The 26,104-nt window shown below is 47.1% G+C and overlaps 1 protein-coding gene across 1 annotated transcript in view; it reads right to left on the reverse strand.

Annotated features, from left to right (window-relative positions):
* Window positions 1–21,761, reverse strand: part of LOC133343373 (PDZ domain-containing protein 7-like) — a 28,017-nt gene extending 6,256 nt beyond the window's left edge. Inside the window, exons 1-14 of the mRNA XM_061552948.1 lie at window positions 21,533–21,761; window positions 19,766–19,921; window positions 18,525–18,702; window positions 15,935–16,078; window positions 14,784–14,931; window positions 13,226–13,286; window positions 11,749–11,994; window positions 9,306–9,491; window positions 6,496–6,777; window positions 5,971–6,012; window positions 5,656–5,790; window positions 4,507–4,575; window positions 3,163–3,399; window positions 937–1,037 (exon numbers count right to left, since the gene is read on the reverse strand). Of these exons, the coding sequence (XP_061408932.1) occupies window positions 937–1,037; window positions 3,163–3,399; window positions 4,507–4,575; window positions 5,656–5,790; window positions 5,971–6,012; window positions 6,496–6,777; window positions 9,306–9,491; window positions 11,749–11,994; window positions 13,226–13,286; window positions 14,784–14,931; window positions 15,935–16,078; window positions 18,525–18,702; window positions 19,766–19,921; window positions 21,533–21,761 (2,214 nt within the window). The remainder of the gene's footprint in view (window positions 1–936; window positions 1,038–3,162; window positions 3,400–4,506; window positions 4,576–5,655; window positions 5,791–5,970; window positions 6,013–6,495; window positions 6,778–9,305; window positions 9,492–11,748; window positions 11,995–13,225; window positions 13,287–14,783; window positions 14,932–15,934; window positions 16,079–18,524; window positions 18,703–19,765; window positions 19,922–21,532) is intronic.
* Between the last annotated feature and the right edge of the window lie 4,343 nt (window positions 21,762–26,104).

Raw genomic sequence — 26,104 nt, forward strand, 5'->3', positions numbered from 1 at the left:
ACAACTTGAGAGCGTGTTTTGTGTCCTGTACAAAGCAAAGCAAAGCTTTGTGCAGGATAAGTGTTGCCCCAGTAAACATGGCCAACGTTGGCATGTTTACTGCGGTGTCTTATGCAACGTAAACAATCATTATGTGCCACGTGTGGGGTGAACGAGAGTAATGACGAACGCGCTGGAATTAATCGTGTGCCCAGAGAAGGACGTTGGATTTAGAAGATGTGTGGGCAGGAGGGCAGGAGGGCGACAGAGACGGACATGGTGGTGGACACCACATTAACGAGTGGACCCAGTTCAGCATAGGGAACATCACGAGAGCCAATGGGAAGTGCTGGCATCCATTGACTGTCGACATCTGAACCCGAAGCTAAGACCTCAATTGATGTATGCATGTTGAATTTCTTTCGCACCGTATGTAGCCAACCGTGCGTGGTAAGGACAACAAACTAAACAACAAAAAACAGTTCTAAATAAATAGTTTCAATCTTGATTTAAACGTGCATACTTCCCCGTGGCTTCCGAATATCGGAAGATGAACACGTAAACTTTCGCGACCAATATCATCAATAATATAGGTATTTTGGGTAAGATTGCGTAAATATGTGTCGTTAAACCTGCCACCACCCGACACGGCCATTTATTAAGTTTTGTCACCTAAACAGAACATGCCAATTCGTTACTAGCACAGCACACCGGTGTGTTGGAGAGCAGATGGCCGCAAAAGTGCATCTGCGAGCGATGCAGTGACCGTCTTTGCTCGATGGCTCGTCAAAAGCCGCTGCTGCGAGGATGACCGGAGTTTGCGTGATGGTTTATGCTCCTTGACGAGTTCAGCAGGGTATTGTGATTAATTTGCGAAGAGCACTTTGTGTGTAAAGATCGGGACCTTATAATGTAGAGATGGATGTGTGAGTTGGAGGACACGTGGGAGCTTCTCACTTGTAACAGATGGCACTCGGCCGCAGCTCCACCAGGGAAGATCTTCTCAATCTTCACGGCAGGCTGAGCCACGATATCTCGGCCCCCAGAAATGCTCATTCCTGATGTGGCAACATCACCAGGGAACAACATCACCAGGCAACACTCTCGTTCAAAACCACTCCTCGCCGACAACACTCACCGACGGATCCGGAGATTTCCTGCAGCAGTTGTATTTATTCCACTTGGCTATGCATCTATAATAACAACAATTAGAATAACATCTGCATTGCAATATCCTTCAGACAATTACAGTCGCACTGGATTAATATCAGTTTGCGTGCCTTGCTGAAAACGACACCGTCTGTTTTTGACTCGTGGTACTCGATTTATCCGACATCGACTCTTCAGGGATAATGGATAAACACTGCCTCCCGGTGGTGAGCGTCTGTTACTTCGTAAAATCTTATTTCAATTTTTTTTTAGCTGCGGAACTTTAGGCAGCCTTCTTCCTAAGATGACGGGTCCGGTTGTACTGCGCCCAAAACGGCAACAGCAAGGGCTTGAGTCGCACTTCGAGAGGCAACAGTCCTGGCTGTGTGTGGCGGTTGCACATCTTTAATGCACACGTCTTCCACAGAGGAAAGGGAATGGGGTCAAACAAAGCAATCACGCCAAGGTAACAACGGTGCATGCAGCCCTGCAATTTTTTGCTCGCGCCAATGCTGTCAGAAGGGCCTCCACTAGAGGGAGCTCTTCTCGGGGGTATTTTGCCTACTCTTCCACACTGACTAAACGCGCCTGGTTTACAGGTTGTTGTGGGCTCGATCCCGACCCTGAAGCCTCTATAAAGCCAATCCTCAAATTTCGATTGAAAGCTTTCGTGACTGCAGGGATTCATCTTCTTGCTTCTTTCGGTAAAGTCACGTAGAAGGGAAATAATAAAAGAATAAAATAAAACATAATAAAATAATATTAATATATTATATTATTATATTATTTTATTATGTTTTATTTCAATAATATTAATAAATAATAGTATTATATTGCTTTATTATGTTGTATTTTTATTATTTTATTATTTCCCTTCTACGTGACTTTACCGAAAGAACCAAGAAGAAGCCAATCCTCGGTTCACGCACTTTTGTGGTACGCCATTATGGAATAACGCGCGCTTTGTATTGAGACCTTTCTATTGACACACGCGAGGCAATTTTCGGAATAACGTCGTCCGCAACGCGACGTAAATTGCTTTTGACGTACGCGATTTTGAGATGCGCACGTTTGTCCAGAAACGCATCGATCGCGCATGTCAATGAGCGCCTGTCTTTGGAGTTTGCATGTTCTTTCCGTGGTTGCGTGGATTTTTCTCTGGTTCCTCCGGTTTTTCCCTCCAAATTTAGAAACATGTGTTGAGAGTATTTGGCTGAATCTTGATTTGAAGCTTTCGTGACTGCAGGAATCCATACTCTTTGGTTCTTTCGGTAAAGTCACGTAGGTAAAAAACATAATAGATCACGACGTTTCGATCGCCACACAAGCCATCGCATTTGGCTGCTATACATTTCCACACGATAAGCCACTTCCTTGAACTATCATTTGTGGGAACAAGTTGCTTCTGAAAAATATTTACAGCTTAGTGGGCCTTACCAGGTAAAATAAAAATTGCTCACAGTTTCTTATAGTTTTACCCACACCTTACACCAACCACGTTGACCTGACGATCAACTCATTTGTGTGTCCATTTATACTGCAGGGTGGACAGAAACACCGGTGATTCAACTACATCACCGGGAGAACAAACCGCCGATCTCTGGATCTCAAATCCGATGTGCCAACCATCACACCATGGCAGCATCCCGACATTATAAAATATTCTCGAGGCTGAATGAGGTTTTTCCTCTTGAGATCAGTTGCTCCGATGTACCTCTAATCTCTGCCTCTTCTTGAGTCACGTCCACCATCCTCTTACTTAGTTTCCACAACATCCTTCCTTCAATGGCCCCTTTACGTATTCCTACCCTGCACAAGCGGCATCTTCACAGCTCTTCGAATCGCATCTTCTCTGTCTCTTGCCATCACATTGCCAAACCACCTATCTGTCGCCTCCGTACAAAAGCAAGTGAGGTTTATCTGGGCAAATTATGATACATTGACAACGGAGCATTACGTGCAGTGTGTGTACGTACGTTGAACATCGTTCGCACTGCACGTGGCCAACCGTGCTCATCGGTGTGCGCGACGTACCGAGCGATTGCTTCCTTTTAGAGATCTTTAAGAAAACGAGACCGTGCCCGCGCTCTCTGCCGTCCTGTTGAGCAGCACTCGCCGCTGAGGCTCCAGCAAAGTCACCTACGGAGACGTCCTCCAGAGAGGCGACCTTTGGTACCGGCTTGAGTTTCATCCGAGCGAGCGATGCTCGTAACAGCCGAGACGTTTCCTCCTCCTCATTCATTGGTCTCAGCAAAAATCCACCATGGTAATCTGCAACCACATCGGCAAGTCATTTTCAAAGCAGCCACGGATATAATGGGTGTAACGATGCTGCGTCGATGCATTCATATTGATTCTTAAGCTGATGGACTGAATCACATATGTAAGAAAGTATGCGGTTTTTATTATTTTTTAGATGTATGCAATGGGTTGTTAATGTGATCCCTGCAGCTACTAGAGGCCCCTATAATCACCACAATGTAAAAAAATATATACATTTCATAGAATCGTGACAATTCATCAAACTGCCTAGGGAGTGAATTATTACAACCATAATCAGCATAAGCCTAAGATCCAATCAGCCTGAATGTGACCGGTCTCAACAGATTCCGGAAGCCAAGGAGGCTGTAGACTTAATTTTGCTTGGATGGGGTTAGCACCATCTATAGCAGGTCGTTATAAGCTGCTGTTAGCCTCCGTGTGGGCAGCAGAAGGTTGTGCAGCAAAAGTCATTGTTGGATTGTACTATGCCACCAGGTCTATGCTCCCCACCTTCGCCCCACCCACACCGACCGGCGTGGAGAATTGTGGTCAAACAACGCTGATGACCTGCGCGACGTAAGGAGACCCTCGTCCACCGGTGAACTGGCAAAGGGCTCATACTCTTAGGTTTTTCGGTAAAGTCACGTAGGAATAAAGAAATAAATAATAATATAAATAATTTATTCAATAGAAATAATAATTGAAATAAAATAATAAATCGCGACGTTTCGGAGGAAACACAAGCTTCCTTCATCAGGTGTAAAAAGGCACAGCAAAATAACTGTAGTGAGAGTTATTTGTGATGGGACATTATTATATAGTACTCTTAGTTCTTTCGGTAAAGTCACGTAGGTAAAAAAATGAAATTAAAATTAATACAAATAAAACAATAAAAATCACGACGTTTCGGAGGCAACACAAGTCTCCGTCAAATCTATAATTATTATATAGGGTAAGAGGAGGGGGGAGGAGCCACGTGACTTTACCGAAAAAACCTAAGAGTATGAATCCTTGCATGGCAAAGGGCTGTCTGTGTCCGTGTAATGAATGAGTGTGCAATGGTAGTTGTCCGAAAACGGCACCCGGTGATGGATGAATAAGAAAGACTGAACTCACCGGGAACAGGAGTGATCAACTGCTTTCTTGGCATCCCTTTTTCAGTAGCTCTAAGCACTGGACAGTAATCTGCAAACACATCCATACTCTTAGTTTTGTTCTTATTTCCCAAGTACAGTATGAAAGAATTTCGCAGTTCAAATACGTATATTATTCATAATTTTCGATTTAAAGCTTTCGTGACTGCAGGGATTCATCGTCTTGGTTCTTTCGGTAAAGTCACGTATGAGCATGTATTGATTATGAGCATGTATTGATTACGTTGAGTTCGGTAACTCCTTCTGCGTGTCCGTGTTCTCTACGACATTTTTTTCATCCCACACGCAGAACATAAATTGGACAAAAATCCCAAATCACGATCCCGCATAACACGAGTCTTGAGACTACTGCGTAGGTTTCCGTGGCTGCGCTTTATCGCGTTCCGATGTCTTTTAGCGCGAGCTGTACGGCATGATGTCCGACGTTTTGCTCCACGTGCTGGGAGCTTCTTCAGTAATGCAAATTAGTTCTTCAATTCGTCCCTGAATAAGCTCTCATCACCTCGAGCGAAATGTTGGACATCGTGCCGAACAACACGAGGTCCAACCGAAAACACTTCGGTGAGAGCTATGAGAATTGAGGTCGAGTAATCATTTCCTGGGTTAACAAAGAAACCACGAATGTCCTATTTCACAAGCTCCCGACCCCATTCACGTACTCGAGTGTTTATACGAGACACGGTTAAATCTTGATTTGAAGCTTTCGTGACTGCAGGAATCCATACTCTTTGGTTATTTCGGTAAAGTCACGTAGAAAAAGAATAATAGATCATGACGTTTCGATCTCCACACAAAGCAGTCGTCCTTTCCCACCTGAGGACGACCGCTTGTGGCGATCGAAACGTCGTGATCGATTATTATTTGTATACGTGACTTTACCGAAAGAACCAATGAGTATAGAGACACGGTTAACCCACTCCCTCGGCACTCGTGCCACTTCTACTGGGCAGGGTGGGACTGACTCGAAGCATTAACCCCTGGCGCCTTGCCTAGATGGTTGCATCGCAAGACCACGAGAGGTGACTACGGGAAGGCCATCATCCAGCAGTGGACAGATCATGGCTCATGATGAAGCACCCTGCTGGTCTCTCTGCAGCGTAACCCGACGTACCGTTGGATTCCTCGATGGGGCTTTGAGACACCACCTGCTCCTCCGCCTGTCGCGCGTGCTCTATCTGCTGCTGCCCTGCATCGTGGAAGCCTCGGGAGCCGAACCGAGACGAGGCACGCCGGCTTTTCCGCATCGCTGCTCACACACACGCGCACCCAGCACAAGCTCGTCACGCCGAGTACGATTTTGAAGAAGCTGTTCAGAAATCTCGGAAAGTGAATGCCATGGAGCGACTTCTGTAATCTCTTCGAGTGCCGAACGTGTGATTTTTTTTCGCGCGGGATTAAGTGATGGCAACCATTTGGAATGAATTACTTTTTGAAGGACGGATAACAAATCTTGGTCTCGGTGATGATGCTGTGAAGATAACAAAAAATATGTCACTTGTTACTTAAATATTATTTACAGAAATTTTAAAAAATGGTTACGTGACGTTGAGACATCGACCTTTGGATTACCTAAGCCCTGACAAAATGATTTCCAATTTCATTAACACAATACTCATTTAAATTTTTTTGTACATTGAACTCGACGAATACGAATAGAAAATCAGGTTATATACACATGCGTTCAATATTACATTTCCTCAAAAATGACATTAAAATCACAAAAAACGTGATACTACGTTGGCAGTGGTGCACATGCACAAACAACACAAACCCGACACGTTCCTCATTAACACGACCCCAAAAGGAGAACGCACATCACAATGTTTCGGGCAATGGACCTCCTTCGCATTAGAAGCGAACATAAAACTGCACGTGCAACCTTTGCAAGCGGTAACCCGCGACAAAATCCCAAAGTGAAAAACGTTGAAAAAAAGTAATCGAATCGACTCACCGTCAGCAGACCCGTGCGCGTGGGCCAGATCTCCGCCCTCGTGCGGGTAGCCGGGAGCCGCCGTCCCGGGGTACGGGGGCCGTGGCGTGGCGTGAGAGGGCGGTGGCCCGTCGCCCGCGGAGGGCCCTTCGTCGCTTGGGGCCGCCGCCGCAGCGGGGCCCGCGCGGCCTCCGCGAAACAGGCTCATGACGGGGCGCGACCTCGTCGTGCCCGGCTGCTGCTTCTTCACCCACGTCAGCTTCTTCTTGACTTTCTTCTTCACCTTCTCATCTGTCTCCTCCTCTAGGAAGAACAAAGAGCTCCATTCTTAATGCACAGCGTGGCCATGGCAGCGGCCTCACTCCCTCCCTCGGTGGCCTGCGGGGCTAAAAGCGGACGATGGGCCCGTGGTGGCCAAGACGTTGGTCCGCCAGGGCCACTGACTGAAATGTTGCGTCGTGTTTACGCGGAGAGAACACAAGTCACTCTTTGTCCTATTCTTAGGTGTTTTCGGTCCGTCTGTTGATTTTGGTGGTGCACGAAGCTTTTATGTGGGCAGTGCAATTGGGGCGATGTGTGGTGAGACTTTTCAGTCGCTGCAGAGCATCGCAGCATACACATCGCAGCGTTGTCAGGTCACCTTTGCTGAAACTAGGGAAATACGTGTTCTAGACAATGCAACTAGGGAAATACGTGTTCTAGGCAATGGATTAGCATCGCCAAATTTCCGGTGAGATTTTTTATCAAAAATTTTTAAATACTGTACTATAAAAGAGGTATTGCAGGTATGTTTAAAACTTCATACTATTGACAAGTAATTTAACTTCATATGCTTGATGTACATTAGCACTCGGTGAAGGGGTGGAGCAAAGGTGAGTGCACTGAGCTAGGAACGGGGCAACCTGAGTTTGATTCCCAACCACGGCTAACGTCAGTGGCGAGTGATCATTAAAGCGTCCTGGAACCCCAATTTTACCAACCTGCATTGACCAGTATGGGGAAATACTGGATGGTTCAACAACCCCATGGCTGACACCACGTGTGCTGGCCTTAATCCACCACTGGATTGACAAAATGACTAAAACATTATTTAAAACTATTAAATCAATGCAGGTGCTTCCAGTAGCCTGGTTTGGCTTCTACATCCAAATGCAAGTTACACATTGCATACCGCTGACGATTGATGCAACATTTTATTTGCACTGTGGTGGGACATAAGGACTGGACTAACACTTTCTATAAATTATGAGAAACTCATCGACAGAAAAGTGCGTGTACAGGCTCTTGGCATAAGAATAAAAATACATAGGGAGGTGAATTCTAAATAGCAGACAGCCCTCTTGTGACAATTTTGAATCTTGGTAGTTTACACCAATATTGTGGCCACATTGTTTCAGTGGTATAAACCGAGGCTGTGTGCTTTATATTTACGCAGAATGGTGATGTCACGTGACATGCAGAGACCAGGCTTATAGTCACAAGAGTGTATTTTGCTGTCCATAAATCACCTTTTGTCTGTGGTCTTACTCGGTTTCATTCAACTTGGCGTAAGTTTAACAAATCGCTCTTGACCCTTAAAGTCTCATCGCAATAAATCTGGCCCTGGTGAATCTCCACACTTCCTCCCATGCACGTCCATCTCTCCAAAGCAGTGTGGCCTTTGCTGCCTGGGGCATGAGAAGGCTGCGTTGCTACCATCGCTGCTGTCACCGTCAGCAAAAACTCATCCGTCTCCTGTGCTGTCATGCGGTAATCCCCGCTCCAGAATGTACTTTCAAAGTTAGATAATTTTCTTTCTTACAGCTCGTAAATAAAATTAAAATGGAATGGAAAGGCTAATATAAACCTGGCCAGGTATCCAAATAAAGAGATCATCATTTCAATCATCGGTCATGATCCAACTACTGCTGGATGAAGGCCTCACCAAGCTTTCGTAATCTCTCAGTGGTCTTGTGATGCAACCAAATCTAATTGTATATTTGTAGAGCGCCTTCACTCAAGGCGCATGACATAAGTTTAAAACAAAGGTGACAGAGTAGAACGATTTTGATGGCAGAGGCGTGCAAGGTTTGAGGAATGAGTGACCACGATAGTGGGTACTAGGGATAAAAAAAAGGATAGGGGAGAGACAGGAAAAAGTGGAGGGGTGAGGGAAGATGATGGGCGATAGAGAATAGGTAAGCTTCAATCCATCTAGCATCTGCACGCAAGCTGATTTCATCGCTCCATCTCTGTACTTCAGGTGGATGACAGCAGGTTGGCTTGGTGTTTGTAAACTAAACTTAAATAATAAAAAGTAACATACCAATGTGTCTCAAGAAGAAATAAAAAAATAGATAAGCGAATTGTTTGACCATACTTTACCGCCACAATGTAATGGGTTATTTTCTCATATTTGTATTGGTATCATCTCATATAACTAGGTTTGCTCATTGGAAAATCCATCATTACTATTTTATGCAATTTCTACACAAATAGTACCGTAAAGAAATAACGGCTTTATTAGCTTTGTATTTGTTCATGCTGTGGGGCAGTAATTATTTATTCCCTCCAAAAATTCGATCAACGCTTACAATTTAGCGTCACAATTTTGGTTGTACAAATAATTTTACATTTGCCACATAATCTACAGTATCGCTCACGATGCACGAATCGTGGGCACAAGAAATGATAATTGTAGGCTCGTGCAAACGATACGCGTATAATTCATCAAACGCATGGCAGCGGTTTCATAGTTAACCACCGCGCCCACCGATGTAAGGTGGCGGCGTCATCTCATCGGTGCTGTCGTGCAAAGGGGGCCCTCGTTGGGCCACGGAACCCCACGCCACCTGTGAGCGTCCTGGAGCTTTGTGACCTCCGGGCTGGCCGGCGCGGCCAGCTGAGGGCCGTGAGCAGGGCCGTCTTGGCAGAGAAGGTCGACTTGGGCTTGGGGGCCTCGTCCGTCCCGCCAGAAAACGTGCGCGGCCTCACCAGCAAGATGTCTCGGGACGTCTCGGACAGCCTCACCACGGCGTCTGGCACGCCGCAGTCAGGGGCCCAACGTTTGTGGCCGTCACAGTCACAGTCTTATATAGGTGCTCTACGACCGTATATCACCGTAGATGTGGTTCGATCTTAAATTTGGAGCTTTCGTGACTGCAGGAATTACTCTTTGGTTCTTTCGGTAAAGTCACGTATAAAGATAAAATAATAAATTAAATAATAGTATACGACCTTTCGATTGCAACACAATATCTGTCTGCTTATATGTCTGTCGATAGTTTTCTGGTTAGATTTTTGTTGCTATTTCATTTATACCTGATGATGATTGCTTGTGTTGCAATCGAAACGTCGTATGCTATTATTTAATTTCTTATTTTATCTTTATACATGACTTTACCGAAAGAACCAAAGAGTAACCGTAGATGTGCCCAATCTCGGCAGATCTTTGAAGCCAAGTAAACTTTTTTGCCTGGTTAGTACTTTGATGGAGTGGAAGATGGCAGCCATCACCGCCGCCCACTCTGTCAAGTGAGAAATCACGACGGATGCTGTCAACGCGGTGACAGACCGAACATCGATCGTCGAACTCCTGGTCTCCAGACCATCGACACAAGTACTTTGATGGGAGATTGCCTGCGAATTCTGGGTGCTGTTCTCTTGGATTACGAGGTGGCCGGGAGATGGAAGTAGAGCAATGGATCCATAAATCTATCTGTGTGGACCACTCGGTTTTCCCACCTCGTTTAACTGGGTTATCGATTCTCCTCCCGCAAGAAGCCAAACGCTCGCTAATGTAAGTGGCTAAAGTTCCCAAAAAAGCAGTAGCTTCTTGACAAAGTGTCTTGAGATTCTGTTAGGCTATCCTGGCCAAGGGCGATATTGGTATTGTAATATTACATCACTTTACAAAAGTTAGAAATGTTTAGTGTCTAGAGTGGGTGTTCAGCACGGTACTGTGTGATCATTTGGAAAACAGGATGCATCACATGACTTACCACAAAACATAATAAATATGTATATCCTGTCTCAAATCTAATTGTATGGTATATTGATTTTTATTATAACACTGCGGTAATGTTGTGCTATTCAGCTAAGCAGAGGTATTTTTTGTGATCTAAGCAGAGAGGCATGTTTATGTCACGTCTGGTCAGCACGACATTAGTTCAACAACATTCCTCGATGTAACATGTTCATTTATCCAGCGGGTTTGGCCAAGGAAATATTGAATACCATACTATGAGCTAAAATATTTCCATTATCTTTAATAGTTTGGTTGTAATTGCTTTCCCTCAATACAGCAGAATTACGCGAGAGACCTGAATCCTCATAGGGAATTTGTCTTACACCACCCGCTCACAATTGAGCTTATCATGGTGCACTAATAAAATGAAAGTGCCATTGCAAATAAGTCATCTTAAAACCCCATGAGATGAGAATTGTGAACATTTCCGGCAACTGTATTTTTTTTACCTAGGTTACAAGTCACATGTCGTGCAAGATTATCATCACTACCATCGGCGTTTGGTTCCTTCCGGGCAGAATGTGCACTTACTTGAATCTGTACAACAACAAAAACATTCTCAAGGAACTGCTCTGACAGACAGACAGACTCGTGGGCAGACGAGACGCTTCTTATAATGCAGATTGAAGTGATGTGTAAAAAGATTTCGATTTAAAGCTTTCGTGACTGCAGGGATTCATCTTCTTGGTTCTTTCGGTAGAGTCACGTAGAAGCGAAGTAATAAAATAATAAAAATAAAACATAATAAAATAATTCTCACGACGTTTCGGCCACAACGCAAGCAGCCGTCCTCAGGTCCTCAGGTGAAGAATGAAACACCACCAAGCTTGGAGCGTATATTTAAGCTGGGTTGGAGGGGGGAAGAAGAGTGCCTTGACAACATAATTTGCATATCAAGAGGAATTTTAGCATATTTATAAATCTGCTAAATATGCTAAAATTAATCTTGATATGCAAATTATTTTGTCAAGGCGCTCTTCTTCCCCCCTCCAACCCAGCTTAAATATACGCTCCAAGCTTGGTGGTGTTTCATTCTTCACCTGAGGACCTGAGGACGGCTGCTTGCGTTGTGGCCGAAACGTCGTGAGAATTATTTTATTAGGTATTATTTTTATTATTTTATTACTTCCCTTCTACGTGACTTTACCGAAAGAACCAAGAAGGTGTAAAAAGATGTGAAACTGGTTTGTCAGGCGAGGTTCACTTGGTTGAAGGTTTTTCACAAGAAGGAGGGTGGTAACTAATGTTGCCATAGAGATGATCTGTACCTTCTCCGTCGGACGACTGGGGCTCTCCGTCGGGGTGATGCTGGTCCAGGTCTGTCTGGACGAAGGCTTCTCTCCGCGTGCTCAGAGCTTCGCTGTCACTCGAGGCCAAGAGGTCATCGTGGAAAGATCCCGAGTGCTGCTCTGGGAGAGGAGGGGAGAGCTGGTAGCTCGGCAGGAGCCCATTGGCCAAGGATGAGCCCATAGTAGCAGCAGCAGCAGTGTTTGGTGGAGACACGTGGACATTGACTGCAACGATCAAGGAAGGGACACACACCAAACGACATTCATTCAGTTAATACTGGTAGGAACCTCCTGGTTACACCAGCCCACAGGGGATTATTGTGTCCGTCCGTCGTGCAGGGAGGGGCTGGGTGGGGAGGAAGGGGCTGGGTGGGGAGGGGCTGGGTGGGGAGGGGAGGGTGAGGAAGGGCTGGGTGGAGAGGGGCTGGGTGGGGGCTGGGTGGGGGGTGGGAGGGATGGGGCTGGGTGGGGAGGGGCTGGTCACCCCGTGGTGCCCTTATAAAACTCAACGTTTAACCTACTCACGCCGGCTTGTGCCCGCTCTCACAGTCGGGCATATTTGTGGAATACACCATGCCGCCGTTGACCCTGGCCATTGACCGAGCAACCCAACGTTCCTACCAGCTCCCTCCGCAGGAGGAATGTGTTACGAGTGTGGGTGGAGTAGTAGTGCAGTGGTGCATCGGTTAGCACCCTGCGCTATGAACCGTAGAGCGGAGTTTACTTTGCGGCCACGGCTAACATGAGTGACGAGCGATGTCTGAACCGGTCCCGGTCGCACCCCTTCAGCAAACCACACTGACAAGCGTGGTCAGGTATGGACAAGCAACCCCCATGATGGACACGGTGTGAGAAAGCCTTCGTCCACCGGCGGATTGACAAAGAGCTGTAAGTAATCATTGTGTGTTTTGCGGAATTACTTTCCAGTGTGAATGTATGATGAACTTCTTTCTCACCGTACGTAGCCAACCGTGCGAATCGGAGGTGTGGGGGAAGGACAACAAACTAGAGACAAAAAGCAGTTCTCAAGAAATGAGTTTACAATCTAAATGTTAAAGTACATACCTCCCAGTGGCTTGCTAATATCGGAAGGAAGAGTTCCAGATGGCCGCAGAAGTGCATCTGCGAGCGATGCAGTGACCGTCTTTGCTCGATGGCTAGCCAAAAGCCGCTGCTGCAAGGATGTCCAGAGTTTGCGCGATGGGTTTGGCTCCTTGACGAGTTCAACTCGGTATTGTGATTCATTTGTGAAAAGCACTTTGTGTATAATGATCGGGACCTTATAATGTATGGATGGATGTGTGAGTTGGAGGACACGTGGGAGCTTCTCGCTTGTAATAGATGGCACTCGGCCGCAGCTCCACCAGAGAAGATCTTCTCACTCCTCACGGCTGGCTGAGCCACGGTATATCTGCCCGGTGTGGTGTGTTTAGCGTCATCGCCAAAAGGAACTCACCCTTGTTGAGCCAGCTGTATTCTTCAACGAGCTCCTGGAATGCTGGGTAACGGCCAACCTCCTAGAGAATCCAACAGAGGAGTTGTAGAAAAATGTGTCCACTATGAACTGAACACAACACTCACGAAAGAGTTCCATTTGGCAATAAAGTTACACTTGTATGCAAAGGCAATGCCATGATTTGACTTCACCTGAGGCATGTATTACAAAGGATATTACTGGATTTCCTGTTCAACTTTGAATTCTAATATGAGCTATTCATTTAAAAAAATTTGGGACAAATTATAGGATGAACAACAATTATATGCAGACATTCTGCTAGTGAATAAGATACAAATGTATAAATATTTTTTTAAACCATTTAGAATCTTAAACTATGCTGCACAGGATACATTGCATTAATTTAAAGACACTTCTAATCAAGAATAAACTACCTTAACGAATTTGTAAATAACAGTAGTGGCCATTAAAGGGAATCAATTCTGACTCGAGAAAATGGTAAGATACACCACTTATACTTTTCAAACTTGATGGACACCCAGGGAATGATTCCATTAATGCAACATCTGACCTTGTTGATACAATTACCGAAGATTTGACACAGCCTGACAATGTAGTGCAGTGTGATTGTAGTGCAGTGTGATTAAACCAAAGGTTTGGCACATATACTGAGAAAGCAGTGTCATTGAACTGCAGTTACAGTACTGAACATTAGAGACCGAGCCCGATGATGCGGTATGATTCTAGAACAACGTAGAACTTTCTTTGCACCGTACATAGCCAACCGTGCTAATCGGAAATGTGCAAATAATTCATAAAATGTGTATAATAAAGTTTAATCTATAACAAAGTGTTGCATAGAGTGTAATATAACGTATGATATAACGTCATGTAACGTGTACTGTAAAATGAAGTTTCTCGCTAATTCGTAATTTTTATCTCCTCGACTGAGGCGATAAATGTCGCAAACGCACTTGATAACGATACATTTTTTCTTGATTTGAAGCTTTCGTGACTGCAGAAATCCATATTCAGGTTCTTTTGGTAAAGTCACGTAGATAGAAAATTAATAGATCACGACGTTTCGATCGCAACACAAGCAACCGTCATCAGGTGAGACAAACACCGCAGGTGTTCTGCTGCCTCAGCAGTTCCCCTGCTGTGTTTGTCTCACCTGATGACGATCGCTTGTGCTGCGATCGAAACGCCGTGATCTATTAATACATTTTGTTTTATTTTATTCTATTATGTTTATTTTATTTTATTATTTCCATTCTACGTGACTTTACCGAAAGAACCAAGAAGATGCTAAATTCCTCTTGATATGCAAATTCTTTTGTCAAGGCGCTCTTCCCCCTCCAACCCAGCTTAGATATACGCGGCCGAAACGTCGTGAGAATTATTTTATTATGTTTTATTTTTATTATTTTATTATTTCCATTCTACGTGACTTTACCGAAAGAACCAAGAAGATAAATACATTTTGTCTTTATTTTTAACACCGCTGCCGATGCAGTGCAGGGTGCGATGTCACGGCGGTGAGCGTGGAGCCGCTCACCCGGATGGTGAGGATCACGTGCTCGTGCTGCCTGAGCGTCTCGACCGCGTGCGCGTGTGACACTCCCTCAAAGTTGACGCCATTCGCAGCGACGATCTGATGACCGATCCTGATTCCGCTCCTCTCGGCCACTCCGCCGGTGTCCACCCTGGGCCGGCGAGGAGAGGAGGGGCGGGGAGGGGCGGTATTCGTTTAAACTAAAACTAAACTTGTATTTCACCAGGTAAGGCCTCGCTGCGCTGTAAAGCTCTTTTTCAGAAGCGACCTGGCCACAAATGATAGCTCAACGAAGTGGCTTGTCATGTGGGAATGTACAGCAGCCAAATTTTCTAAACGCGTGTTCCTAAATGTGGAGGGAAAAACCGTAGGACCCAGAGAAGATGCAAACTCCAAATATACAGGCGTCAGGGATGGAACCAAACCCACGACCTCCTGTATACCAGGCGAGGTAGTTAACATCTCGCCACCATGTGAGATGTTAGCAGCGTGATGATGCATCGATACACATCGATTCTTACGGGCCTCTGTGTGAACATGATACATCATCATTAACGAGTGTGTGCAAACTGAGAGGTTAAGAATTACTAAAATGCCGAACAAAACTGCAAATGAGACAGAGACAACGACAAATTAAACAAAGGAAATGGAAAAGGTTCAACTATGCCAGCCAAGACGGGGTCACTGCGTTACGCTTTTAGTTGCACTTCTGCAGCCGTCTGGAACGCTCTTCCGTCTGATATTAGGAAGCCACTGGAGCTATGCACTTTTAAAGCATCATCTCGATTGAACTGCGTGTTGCGTTCAGCTTATTCTCCTTCCCCTGACACCTCCGGTTAGCACGGTTGGTGACGCATGGCGCGAAAGAAGTTCAACACGTATAAAGATAAAATAATAAATTAAATAATAGCATACTACGACGTTTTGATTGCAACACAAGCAATCGTCATCAGGTTGCAATCGAAACGTCGTAGTATGCTATTATTTAATTGATTACTTTATCTTTATACGTGACTTTACCGAAAGAACCAAAGAATAATTCCAGCAGTCACGAAAGCTCCAAAATTAAGATAGAAGTTCAACATGCAAGCATCACAATTACACGGATCGCCCTAGCCGTGGCGACGCGTGTGTGTGTGTGTTTGTGCGCGCACCTTGACACGTAGATGCCGAGGCCGAATTCGCTGCCGCCGCGGATGTTGAGACCCAGACACGGGTCCTCTGGCGAGAGGCGGAGGTGCACTACACGGTCCCGAGGAGCCGCGCCGTTCACGAGGTGTCGGGCTGCGACATCGACCCTGCGCGGGCACGGCGACGCACAGGCTTCGTGTGTGCGCTGCAGTGGAGTGGCCATCGAGTGTGTGCAGGCGGTGCAACTGCGACGTGGCCCACTGGGTGTGTAGGAGCTCAGGTGCCGGGCTATGAAGAGGGAGCGCGCTTGGCTATGTACTGTGCGATAGAAGTTCTACATGCATACGTACGGGAGAAGAAGGCAGGCAGAGGGGGGTGGGGGGCTGTAGTTCATCCCTTGAAACAGGGCCCATACTGAAACTAGCTATGCCACTGTTTACTGTATTTTTGGAAAATGTTATATTATAAAGAGACAAAATACCTGAATCTGGCCATGTGCATTGCTGAAACCCTCTACATCATCAAATCCAAGCACAAGACTATCAATGTCCTCATCCGCGTGGCTGCCGCCTGATGAAGCTAGTTGTAATTACGTCGTACTCAGATTGTAAATGTTGTGGCTTGGCTCTCCAACACACCGGTCTGCTCTACTAGTGACGAATTGGCATGTATCGCTCTATTAGCACGGATGGCTACCTACGGTGCAAAATAATTTCAACAAAACGTACATATTAAGTGTCTTCAGTCACACTTATACCATCATATTTTCTCAATACCCTTTCTATGCAGTTGAACTTCACCCCTCATTCCAGGGTCTAATGAATACAATCACTCTGTAAACTCTTTGGATGGGCATGCCTGCCCAATTTAGATGACGTCTTTTGAGATGTCGCATTCAGAGGCTGTATTCACACCGGGCACAAATGTGGGGTGCGTCTTACTTTCTCATAACCGACAGATTCCTGTATTGTTGTTTATCATTGGGCCAGCTTTCTCGATTACTCGAAACTGGAGGTAATCGACTGCGTCAATTAAACTCACCCCGCCCTGGCGGAGCTCATGAGGACAGAGCTGACTCGGCAGGCTTTTCAAGTAAAAAAGAATTAACCCGTAATAAGTAAGTATAACCCGTAAAAACAAAGTTTTTCACTTTAAATCCTTTATATGCGTGGCGGCTAGAGTCCTCTCGTCCTCTGGCTTGAGATGGCTGCCACCTATGGGTCAGATGATTGTCTGCAGTATTAAACAATTGGTAATTAAATATTTAATTTGTTTTCCCTAAACAGTGTAAAATTTTGGAAAAAAATTTTCACGAACATTAATTGTCTCGCACAACGAGTCTGTGTGCAAAATGTCAGCTCGATTGGATCACGGGAAGTGGGTTACAAAACGACCGAAAGGTTTGCACGGTCGTAAGCAAGCAAGCAAGCACGCAAGCAAGCAAGCAAGCACGCAAGCAAGCAAGCAAGCGAACTTAATATAAAGGATTTAAAAACAAAGTTTTTAAATCCTTTATATGCGTGGCGGCTAGAGTCCTCTCGTCCTCTGGCTTGAGATGGCTGCCACCTATGAGTCAGATGATTGCCTGCCACCATTAAGCAATCGGTAATTAAATATAATTAATTTTTTCCTAAAAAGTGTAAAATTTTGGAAAAAAAATTTCACGAAAATAAATTGTCACGCACAACGAGTCTGTGTGCAAAATGTCAGCTCGATTGGATCACGGGAAGTGGGTTAAAAAACGACCGAAAGATTTGCACGGTCGTAAGCGCGCAAGCAAGCAAGCAAGTGAACTTAATATAAAGGATTTAAAAAAGCCTCGAAGTAAAGTAGTGGATCAATATTTGTCTTTGTGAACCCGATTCACAACAAGAGGGATTACAAACGTGTTAAAATGCGTTCTCAAAGTCCAGTTTGAAATGTAAGACTATGTTGATCATTTTTCTCTGAAATATTCTCGTACCAGTGGATGACTAAATCCACGTCCCCCCCCCCAATATTCAAATATGCTCAAAATGTCCCCCCCAATATATTGCTATAAAAATTGCTATGCTATGTAAATCAAAACAACACTTTGATAAACCTTGGCCACAATATCTGGACTTGTCTTCATATAAATCAATGCATAGATTTCTGTTTATATGATTGTGGTTATGGTTGTACTTTATTAATCCCTAATCTCTGCCATTACATACAATGAAACAAGAAATGGTAAAACAGTTAAAACAGAGCAATGTAATACAATACACTACAGTATTGGACATTATTGTAAAAAATAAAAGTCCATCCCATGTTCTTGGTTCTTTCGGTAAAATCACGTAGTAGGGAAATAATAAAATAATACAAATAAAACATAATAAATTGTATTTATTTTATTATTTCCCTTCTACGTGACTTTACCGAAAGAACCAAGAAGATGAATCCCTGCAGTCACGAAAGCTTTAAATCGAAATCCATCTCATGTGTTAGTGAATTTTTTAATGTTTTAAACAGGAAATGAGTTTTCAAATTTAGATATTTTTCTGGGTTGGGACCCCCAAACACCCTGGAAGATTTTGTCCCCCCCAATGTTGACTCCATGGCGACGGACTTGGTGCAATGGGTCTCGCTCACCACGAAATCTTCTCGCTCGAGCGCTTGAATCCCGGCACGCGGCCCACGCGGCGCACGGTGACGCGCAGGAGACCCGCGCCGCTCGTGATGACCGACACGGCCGCGGCCAAGGTCACGCTCTCCACGCTCACGCCGTTCACGGCCACGATCCGGTCTCCTACGCACATGCCCTGCTGGGCTGCGGGGGTAGGGGGGGGGGGCATATGGGACGCCCGCGGTGGTGGCGCAAAGGGCCGTCGTGGGTTGCAGGGGACGGGAGAGGGCACGGGGGGTGATGGGAACAGGGACGAGCAGTATAGGAGTGGGGTGGACGCATTGTGCGTGAATTATCAGAGGGGACACTGTGGTGGAGGAATATTGTGCGTTGGCGATTGGGGATCGCGTACGCAGTGTGTGTGTGGGGTGTGATGGGGGGGAAATTTCCAAAGTTAATTGTGCTGCAAGGACAGGACAGTTGATTGACTGAATGTGTGTGTCAAAGTTACGTCCAATTTTGACTTAAAACTTTCGTGACTGCAGGAATTCATATTATTTGGTTATTTCGGTAAAGTCACGCCGCTGCTGTCTCCACTCCTTTCAAGGAGGAATGGACGAGATCCACTCCGCTTCTGAGCAGACAATTGAGTGGATAACAGCTAAAGTTTAACAATAGGTTTCACCCTTTCTGGGAAAAAAACCTATTGTTATATTTTAATATTCGCAAGAAAGGTCTTATAAACAACATCTAAAGTTGCATCTTTAATCTGCTGTAAATTAGTCCATAGGAAATAAGAAGTTCTAAGAAGATGAATCGTGGTCAGTGGACAGGAATGTTAATGGTCACAGATGGGAATCGTCACCTACCCACCACCACTCATCACCACCCCATCCATCACCCCCCACCCATCACCCCCCCCCACCCATCACCCCCCACCCATCACCCCCCACCCATCACCCCCCACCCATCACCCCCCCACCCATCACCCCCCACCCATCAACCCCCACCCATCACCCCCCACCCATCACCCCCCACCCATCACCCCCCCACCCATCACCCCCCCCACCACCCCCACCCATCACCCCCCCACCCATCACCCCCCCACCCATCACCCCCCACCCATCAACCCCCACCCATCACCCCCCACCCATCACCCCCCCACCCATCACCCCCCCCCCACCACCCCCACCCATCACCCCCTCCCACCCATCACCCCCCCACCCATCACCCCCACCCATCACCCCCCACCACCCAATGCACGCACCTGCCTGGCTGCGGTCCTCCACGCGGCTCACGTAGATGCCCAGGCCGTGCTCGGCCCCACCGCGGACGCTGAATCCCATGGGGCCATGGCCGAGTCTGTTCAGAGTGAGGCTCAGCTCGGCCGCCTGAGCTTCGCCGCCTTCCTCCCCGCTCTCCGCTGCAGACACGGGGAGAAGGGGTGGTGGTGGTTGTGGTGTCGTGATGGACGAGGAACTGGAGCACAACTGGTCCATTCAGTCATTCAGTCGTTCATTCTGTCTGTTGTATTTGGTCGTCGTGTGTGTTGGTGTTGTACACAGGGGTGCAGCCTATGTGGGTGTAGTGAGTGGCTGGATCACCCGACAGGTTTAGCCATGGCTAAGGGAAAATGCCCACGACATTTGGGACAAATATCGTGGAATTATTATTCTACCTTCAACAACGCTGATAATGTTGTGATGACGGAATCTTCAAATGGACAGCGGGCACACGAATTACCGGGACACAGAGACAGTGGCATAGTACAGATATAAATCATTCATCGAACGGTCGACGGAGAATGTGTGTAACGATGGTGGAGTTCCCATCACGTTGCATCATTGCTGACTCTCGTTTGTCCTCCTCTGGGGTGCACAATGCATCGTGTGTTCACCCTATGAATATTCATAGCTCACCACTCGACCTTTCATGCTTGCGGAGCAGTACAATGTCGACGCTTTTGGGAGGCATCTGAATGAGCCAGTTGCTTCAAAAAGACAGAGGGAACCTCTTTAAAATGTTGTTCGTGGCAAGCGAACGTCAATGATGAATGATTTGTGTAGTGAAGGGGGTTCTTTGTCGGTGCTTTGTGAAGGATTCTTGGGTTACTATTGTCAATCAACCGCACACATAATATCAAATAAATGTGGAATTTAAGTATTAAATATTGACTTAAAGCTTTCTTGACTGCAGGAATTCATATTCTTTGGGTCTTTCGATAAAGCTACGTGGCTTTAGCGAAAGACCCAAAGGATATGGATTTAAATATTGATTGAAAGTATGGGACTGCGGTAATCGCGACTGTACGACCATATCCTGAATTCATCTCGGATGATAAGCGGAGTTGAGCCTGGCTAAGGCTTTGGGTTGGCCAGAAATTGCAGTACAGCAATTGATTATATTTGTAGTTTTGTTTTTTTTCCAAAATTATATCCCGATTCCATCGGCGTCAAGTCATGAGACAAATAATCTATTCGGATCTTTTTGGTCGTCTAAATGACCAAAACCTGGATTTGATACAAGACATCGATGATGACGCCGTGCTCTCTCTCTCTCGTCTTTTTCCACAACACGAGAAGTCATCCTCCCAACCAACGATCACCGCGGTTTCAAAGTTCTCCCTTCATCGGCCGCTCCCAACGCGAGATGTCTCTCGTGAGTTTGAAAAGTTTCATTTGGAACAAACTTCTACAAACGCTTATAATGATGTTGGATTCACTAGGATGCATCATACATTTGACGATGCCGACGATGCATCACACTGGTCGTACATTTGATGATGATGGTCTGTAGTCTTCATCACATACGCCTTATATTTTATGAAGGATTGAATGATGACGAAGCATCTTATATGCCCTACATTTTTACGATCATAATTACTACGATGACAAAACGGACAACAATGATAACAATACACCGCACGAACGCATTGGACACTTCTGACCTAAGCATTATCCAATGACCCCCTCACTTGGATCGCTGATTCCTATAACCCCCTGCGGTAAACTCAGACCCCTGTACCGTGACGCACCGTCACTGCGAGGCTCCGCGCTCTCGTTCCATCCCATCGAGTCCCAGGGGGGACCAGACGCCGCTGCCGTGGGGGGCTTTTGTCGCCGCCTCAGCTGCGTGAGCCCTCGGCTCCTGATCCTTGACCAGAGGGCCGTGGATTCTTCGGCAAAGAGCAGAGAGTCCCTCGGCGCTTGGCGAGGTCGTCCCGCGGGTCTCGTCGTCGTCGTGCGCGGCGCCGTCGCCTCCATGCGGCGGAGAGCGGCCCCCCTGCAAGGGCGGAGTCGTCTAGGGCAGCCCCATCGACGCCTCGTGTCATTCACTCGCGACGGGACGACGGTGGAAAGCGCGCTTCATCGTGCGCGGCTCTGTGTGTGTGTCTGTGTCACCACTGGGGTTCTGTGTGTGGGGCTCTGTGTACGTGTGTGTGGCTGCGAGTACGCGTGTTGGTCGGCGTGTCACAGCTCTGGGTCCGTGAGTGGCCGTGGCCGTGGCAACGAATGCACTGAACTTGGCCGTGTGTGTGTGTGGCTGTAGGTACGCGTGTGTGTGTGTTTGTGGCTGTAGGTACGCGTGTGTGTGTGGCTGTAGGTACGCGTGTGTGTGTGTGACTGTAGGTACGCGTGTGTGTGTGTGTGGCTGTAGGTACGCGTGTGTGCGGGTCTATGCGTCACGGCTGCGGCTCCAGTGAGTGGCCGTGGCCGTGCAAATGAACGCACTGAACGTGGCTCAGGCCGTAATGTTGGACGCGTCTCCTGCACGTCGCACACGTGGCAACGGGAGATGTCCCGTGCACCAGATCCAATTACAGCCGCGCATTTGCATAGCTCGGGGTAGCGCCGCGTGTCTGCCCCGAGCCGCGGGGGCGGCTCTCACCTGCCCGCGCGCTGCACGTGGCTTGGGCAGGTCGGTGCAATTCGCAGTCGATTTAGTTGTGCTTTTAAATCCCGTTACGTCGAATTTCCAGCATTGTTAGGAATGTTGTTGTTCTTCTTCGTGAATAAGTTGCGTTCGGGTCTGCGACGCACACGAGATACCCCGTAGTCGCTTTAACGTCGTCACGTCTCGTAACACTTCTAATGACACTTTAACGTCGTCACGTCTAAAAACAATTATACTGCAGTGTCCTTTACCCCGGAAAGCCGCCTCTCGAAAACATGTGTTTTCAGGACGGTCCTGCAATTGGGGACGTTTGTTCAGCTCCGTTGATGGAGTGTTTGGTTGCACGTGGGAGGAAACGGACTCCCGAAACTCCGCACACATGAATGTGGCCGCCACTTGGGAAAGGTCGTAAACCATCTGCGGCACTGCAAGCAGATTTGGCCGCGCGTCTAACATCGGAGCTACGAAACGACATCAACAAGAACACAACAACAACAACAACGCACGCGTTAGTGAGAGTAAAGCAGACAAAGGCGTCGTTTTCTCGAGGCAAATGTGAGCCAGAGTAATCAATAGTAATCGATTACTGGGTTACGCAAAGGTGTTACTGCGGGATATTTGTGAAAAGTTTATTCGGCCTTCGGTCTCCAAAAGGGTGGCGTGATGTTAACTACCTCGCCAGGTATGCAGGAGGTCGTGGGTTCGATCCCGACCCTGACGCCTGCTGCTGTATTTTTGGAGTTTGCGTGTTCTCCCCGTGGTTGTGTGCATTTTTCTCCGGGTCCTCTGGTTATTCCCTTCACATTTAGAAACATGTTGTACGTTTCCACATGATAAGCCGCTTCGTTGAGTTATCATTTGTGGCCAGGTCGCTTCTGAAAAAAATATAAAAAACCCATTAAGTTTAGTAGGTTAAGGTTACAATGGTATAAATGCATGCCGGCAATTGCTTGTCCACGCACCTGCTGAAATACCACCGCTAAGGAGTGCGAACTTGGATGGGCCACGGGACATTTGGTGATGCAGGGGTCCATCACAGCATCCCGAGCCACGGTCCCTGGTGTGAGCTGGAGGAAGAGGGGTGGGGGGGCGTCTTTAAATGCGGGTTCCTTACAATGGAGGCCGCGTTGGGCACCTTCAGAGAAAGGTCGGGGGGGGGGGGGGAGAAGCGGTGGTGGAGGGATGATGGGAAGGTATCACTCGGGTAAGTGGGAGGCGAAGGAGGTGGAACCCGAGCTTGTCTATGTATAGTTAAATGAAACAAAATATAGGTCAAGGTCTCCGCGCCGAGTCTTAATTCTCCACTGTAAATAAGCCGCCTGCTGGCTACGGAGACGAGGCTGGAGAGGTCTTTCCCGCGACCGACAGGTGATTTATGCGGGGTGGGGGGGGGGTGTAGAGTTACCGAGGCTCTCCGTATGTTGCGAAGCGGACAATTAGAACCGTGTGTGACATCGTTCGAAAGAGTTACAAACTCAACGCACTCGTTACTAACACTGCCTTCAAAGGAAATATATCAATTTGGCGACGTTTCGAGACAACGGTTTTTGAAATATGGATTATTTTTCCTTTTAAGCCACTTTTATTGACAAACGCGTTGAGAGTCAGTGCGTAATGTCGTTCGCGCTTGTGCGCGCGCCACTGCCCAACGCAGAGCATGGAAACGAATGTGCTTAAAACCCAAGACCGGCTTCAGTCAAATAGTCTTTGCGTCCATGGCCTCGCCTCGCCCCGGCGATTCCCATCGCCCGTAACGACGGTGACAAACCCGTGATCCTCGTGCCTCTGGAGGCAGAGAGAGAGAGGGACTCTCGGGGGGAGGGGGTTGTATTTCAGCCGCTGTCAGGGCCGTCAGCGAGCCGCTTGGGTTACTTGCCGAGCTGTGTCCACGGCCAGCTGATGCACGCGCGAGACCAGGAGGGGGAATCCGCGTGTTCCCTTGCGCGTGGATTGACAAGTTCTCCCGGATTGTAAGACGCACGGGGAGTGAAGCGTACCCCGAACCTGCGAGCGGCGTCAATGAAGTCTCAACGCTGGTGTCTCTCACACTCACACACGTGTATGTACCTACCGGATTATAAGACGCACGCCCAGCGTTTGCTGTGAAATACAGGTGCAAAAAAAACTGTTCTTTAGAAGCCTTTTCTGTGTTTAGTTTGCCCTTACCCACACCTCCAATTCGCACGGTTGGATACGTACGGTGCTAAAGAAGTTCAACATATATACATGTGCGTATTATAATCCGGAAAAATACGATATATGCGTGTATTATATTAAGTTTTGTTGCGAGTGATGTTGCCAACGATCGGCGACGATGCACGTCATTGCAAAGCCCTCCAAAGCGGTGGCCACCTGTACGAATCTGCGAGCTCACGGGCGAGGAGGAGGAGAGACTAGGCGGCAAGCGAGGCAAAGCCAGCCCCCCCCCCCCACAGCGGGGACATGGGCGAGCCGCGAGGTGCGGGCGGGTCACGTGGACTCGCTCCTGGGTGCGTCTCAGCACTGCGCTCATGGGGAGCCACTTGGGGCCTCATCATCCAGGACATCTGTAGGGTGGGGACTGCCCAACACTCGCTTCGTCGCACATGGACACAGATACACGTGTTGTATGCATGTTGAACGCCTTCCGCAGCGTACGTAGCCAGCCGTGCTCATCGGCGGTGTTATTGCATTCCCACGTTATAATACTGTAATATGCCGTTTAATGCTGGTTGAAAGGGCCACAACATTCACGGGTGTAAACTCGCTCCAGCTGCTGCGCAGTGATCAGAGACGGTGTTTAATTCTGCAGCCACGTGAACCTGCCCCAATAAACACGTTCCTTCGGAGTGGGCAGGTAGGAACTTGATTGGACAGCGCATTCGTGCACGACAGACAGACAATCCCTGGTGGGCAGTGTGGAATCTGTTGTTCCTACCTGTAACATTGAATCTACCTCCCCATGCGTCCAGTAGTTACACGTGGACTCCGATCATTGTTAGTCTGTTGGCGTTGTTTCTCTATCATGTTTCGGTCCGTCACTCCGTCTAAACCCATCAATTATGGTTTAAAGGCCTCAATTTGCTCTGAACCACTTTCACCCCATAAGTTTTTAAATGCAGTTGACCAATAAAAGAGCACCCCTCGTACGAGTTTCACAGCAATCTCGTTCTTCTGGATGGATTTCTACGCGACTTAGAACCGCTTACGGCATGGAAATGTTGACAAAACGGTTTCAAGTAATTTGCAGGATGTTTCAATGATGGGTTCCAATGAACGAGCCTCCCCCCCTCCCCGGTCAATATTTTATAGCTTTGAAAAGTTGTCTTATTTCTCCCACTCGTGCCACATCGCTTTGGCCGCGTCCCTTTTATTTCAGGAATGTTCATTTCCAGGCGTCTGCTTCGTAGTCCATCCTTCTGCAGGTCCTCCATCTCTAACGTTGGGCTCTCCATCCTCACCCGGCATTGCACAACATACGTTAGGCACCTTTGTCCGTTATCCCGTCCAACATGTTCTTGTCTGTATTGTATCGATACCAGCCCATCAGCAATAACCGTCCCAGGTACACATACTTCGCTGCGTTTGGTAGTTGCATACCCCAATAGATATTGTTTAGCAAACGTGTTCGAAATCATTTTATGCGCCACAGTATAATTTGAAATATAAAATTGTATCGTCAAAATTCCGAGGGGGTGGGGGAGGTTAGTCACCGCATTAGGCCAAGGGCCTA

The sequence above is a fragment of the Lethenteron reissneri genome, chromosome 17 (genome assembly GCF_015708825.2).
Source record: "Lethenteron reissneri isolate LAM-NWPU_2019-01 chromosome 17, ASM1570882v1, whole genome shotgun sequence".
Classification (NCBI taxonomy): domain Eukaryota; kingdom Metazoa; phylum Chordata; class Hyperoartia; order Petromyzontiformes; family Petromyzontidae; genus Lethenteron; species Lethenteron reissneri.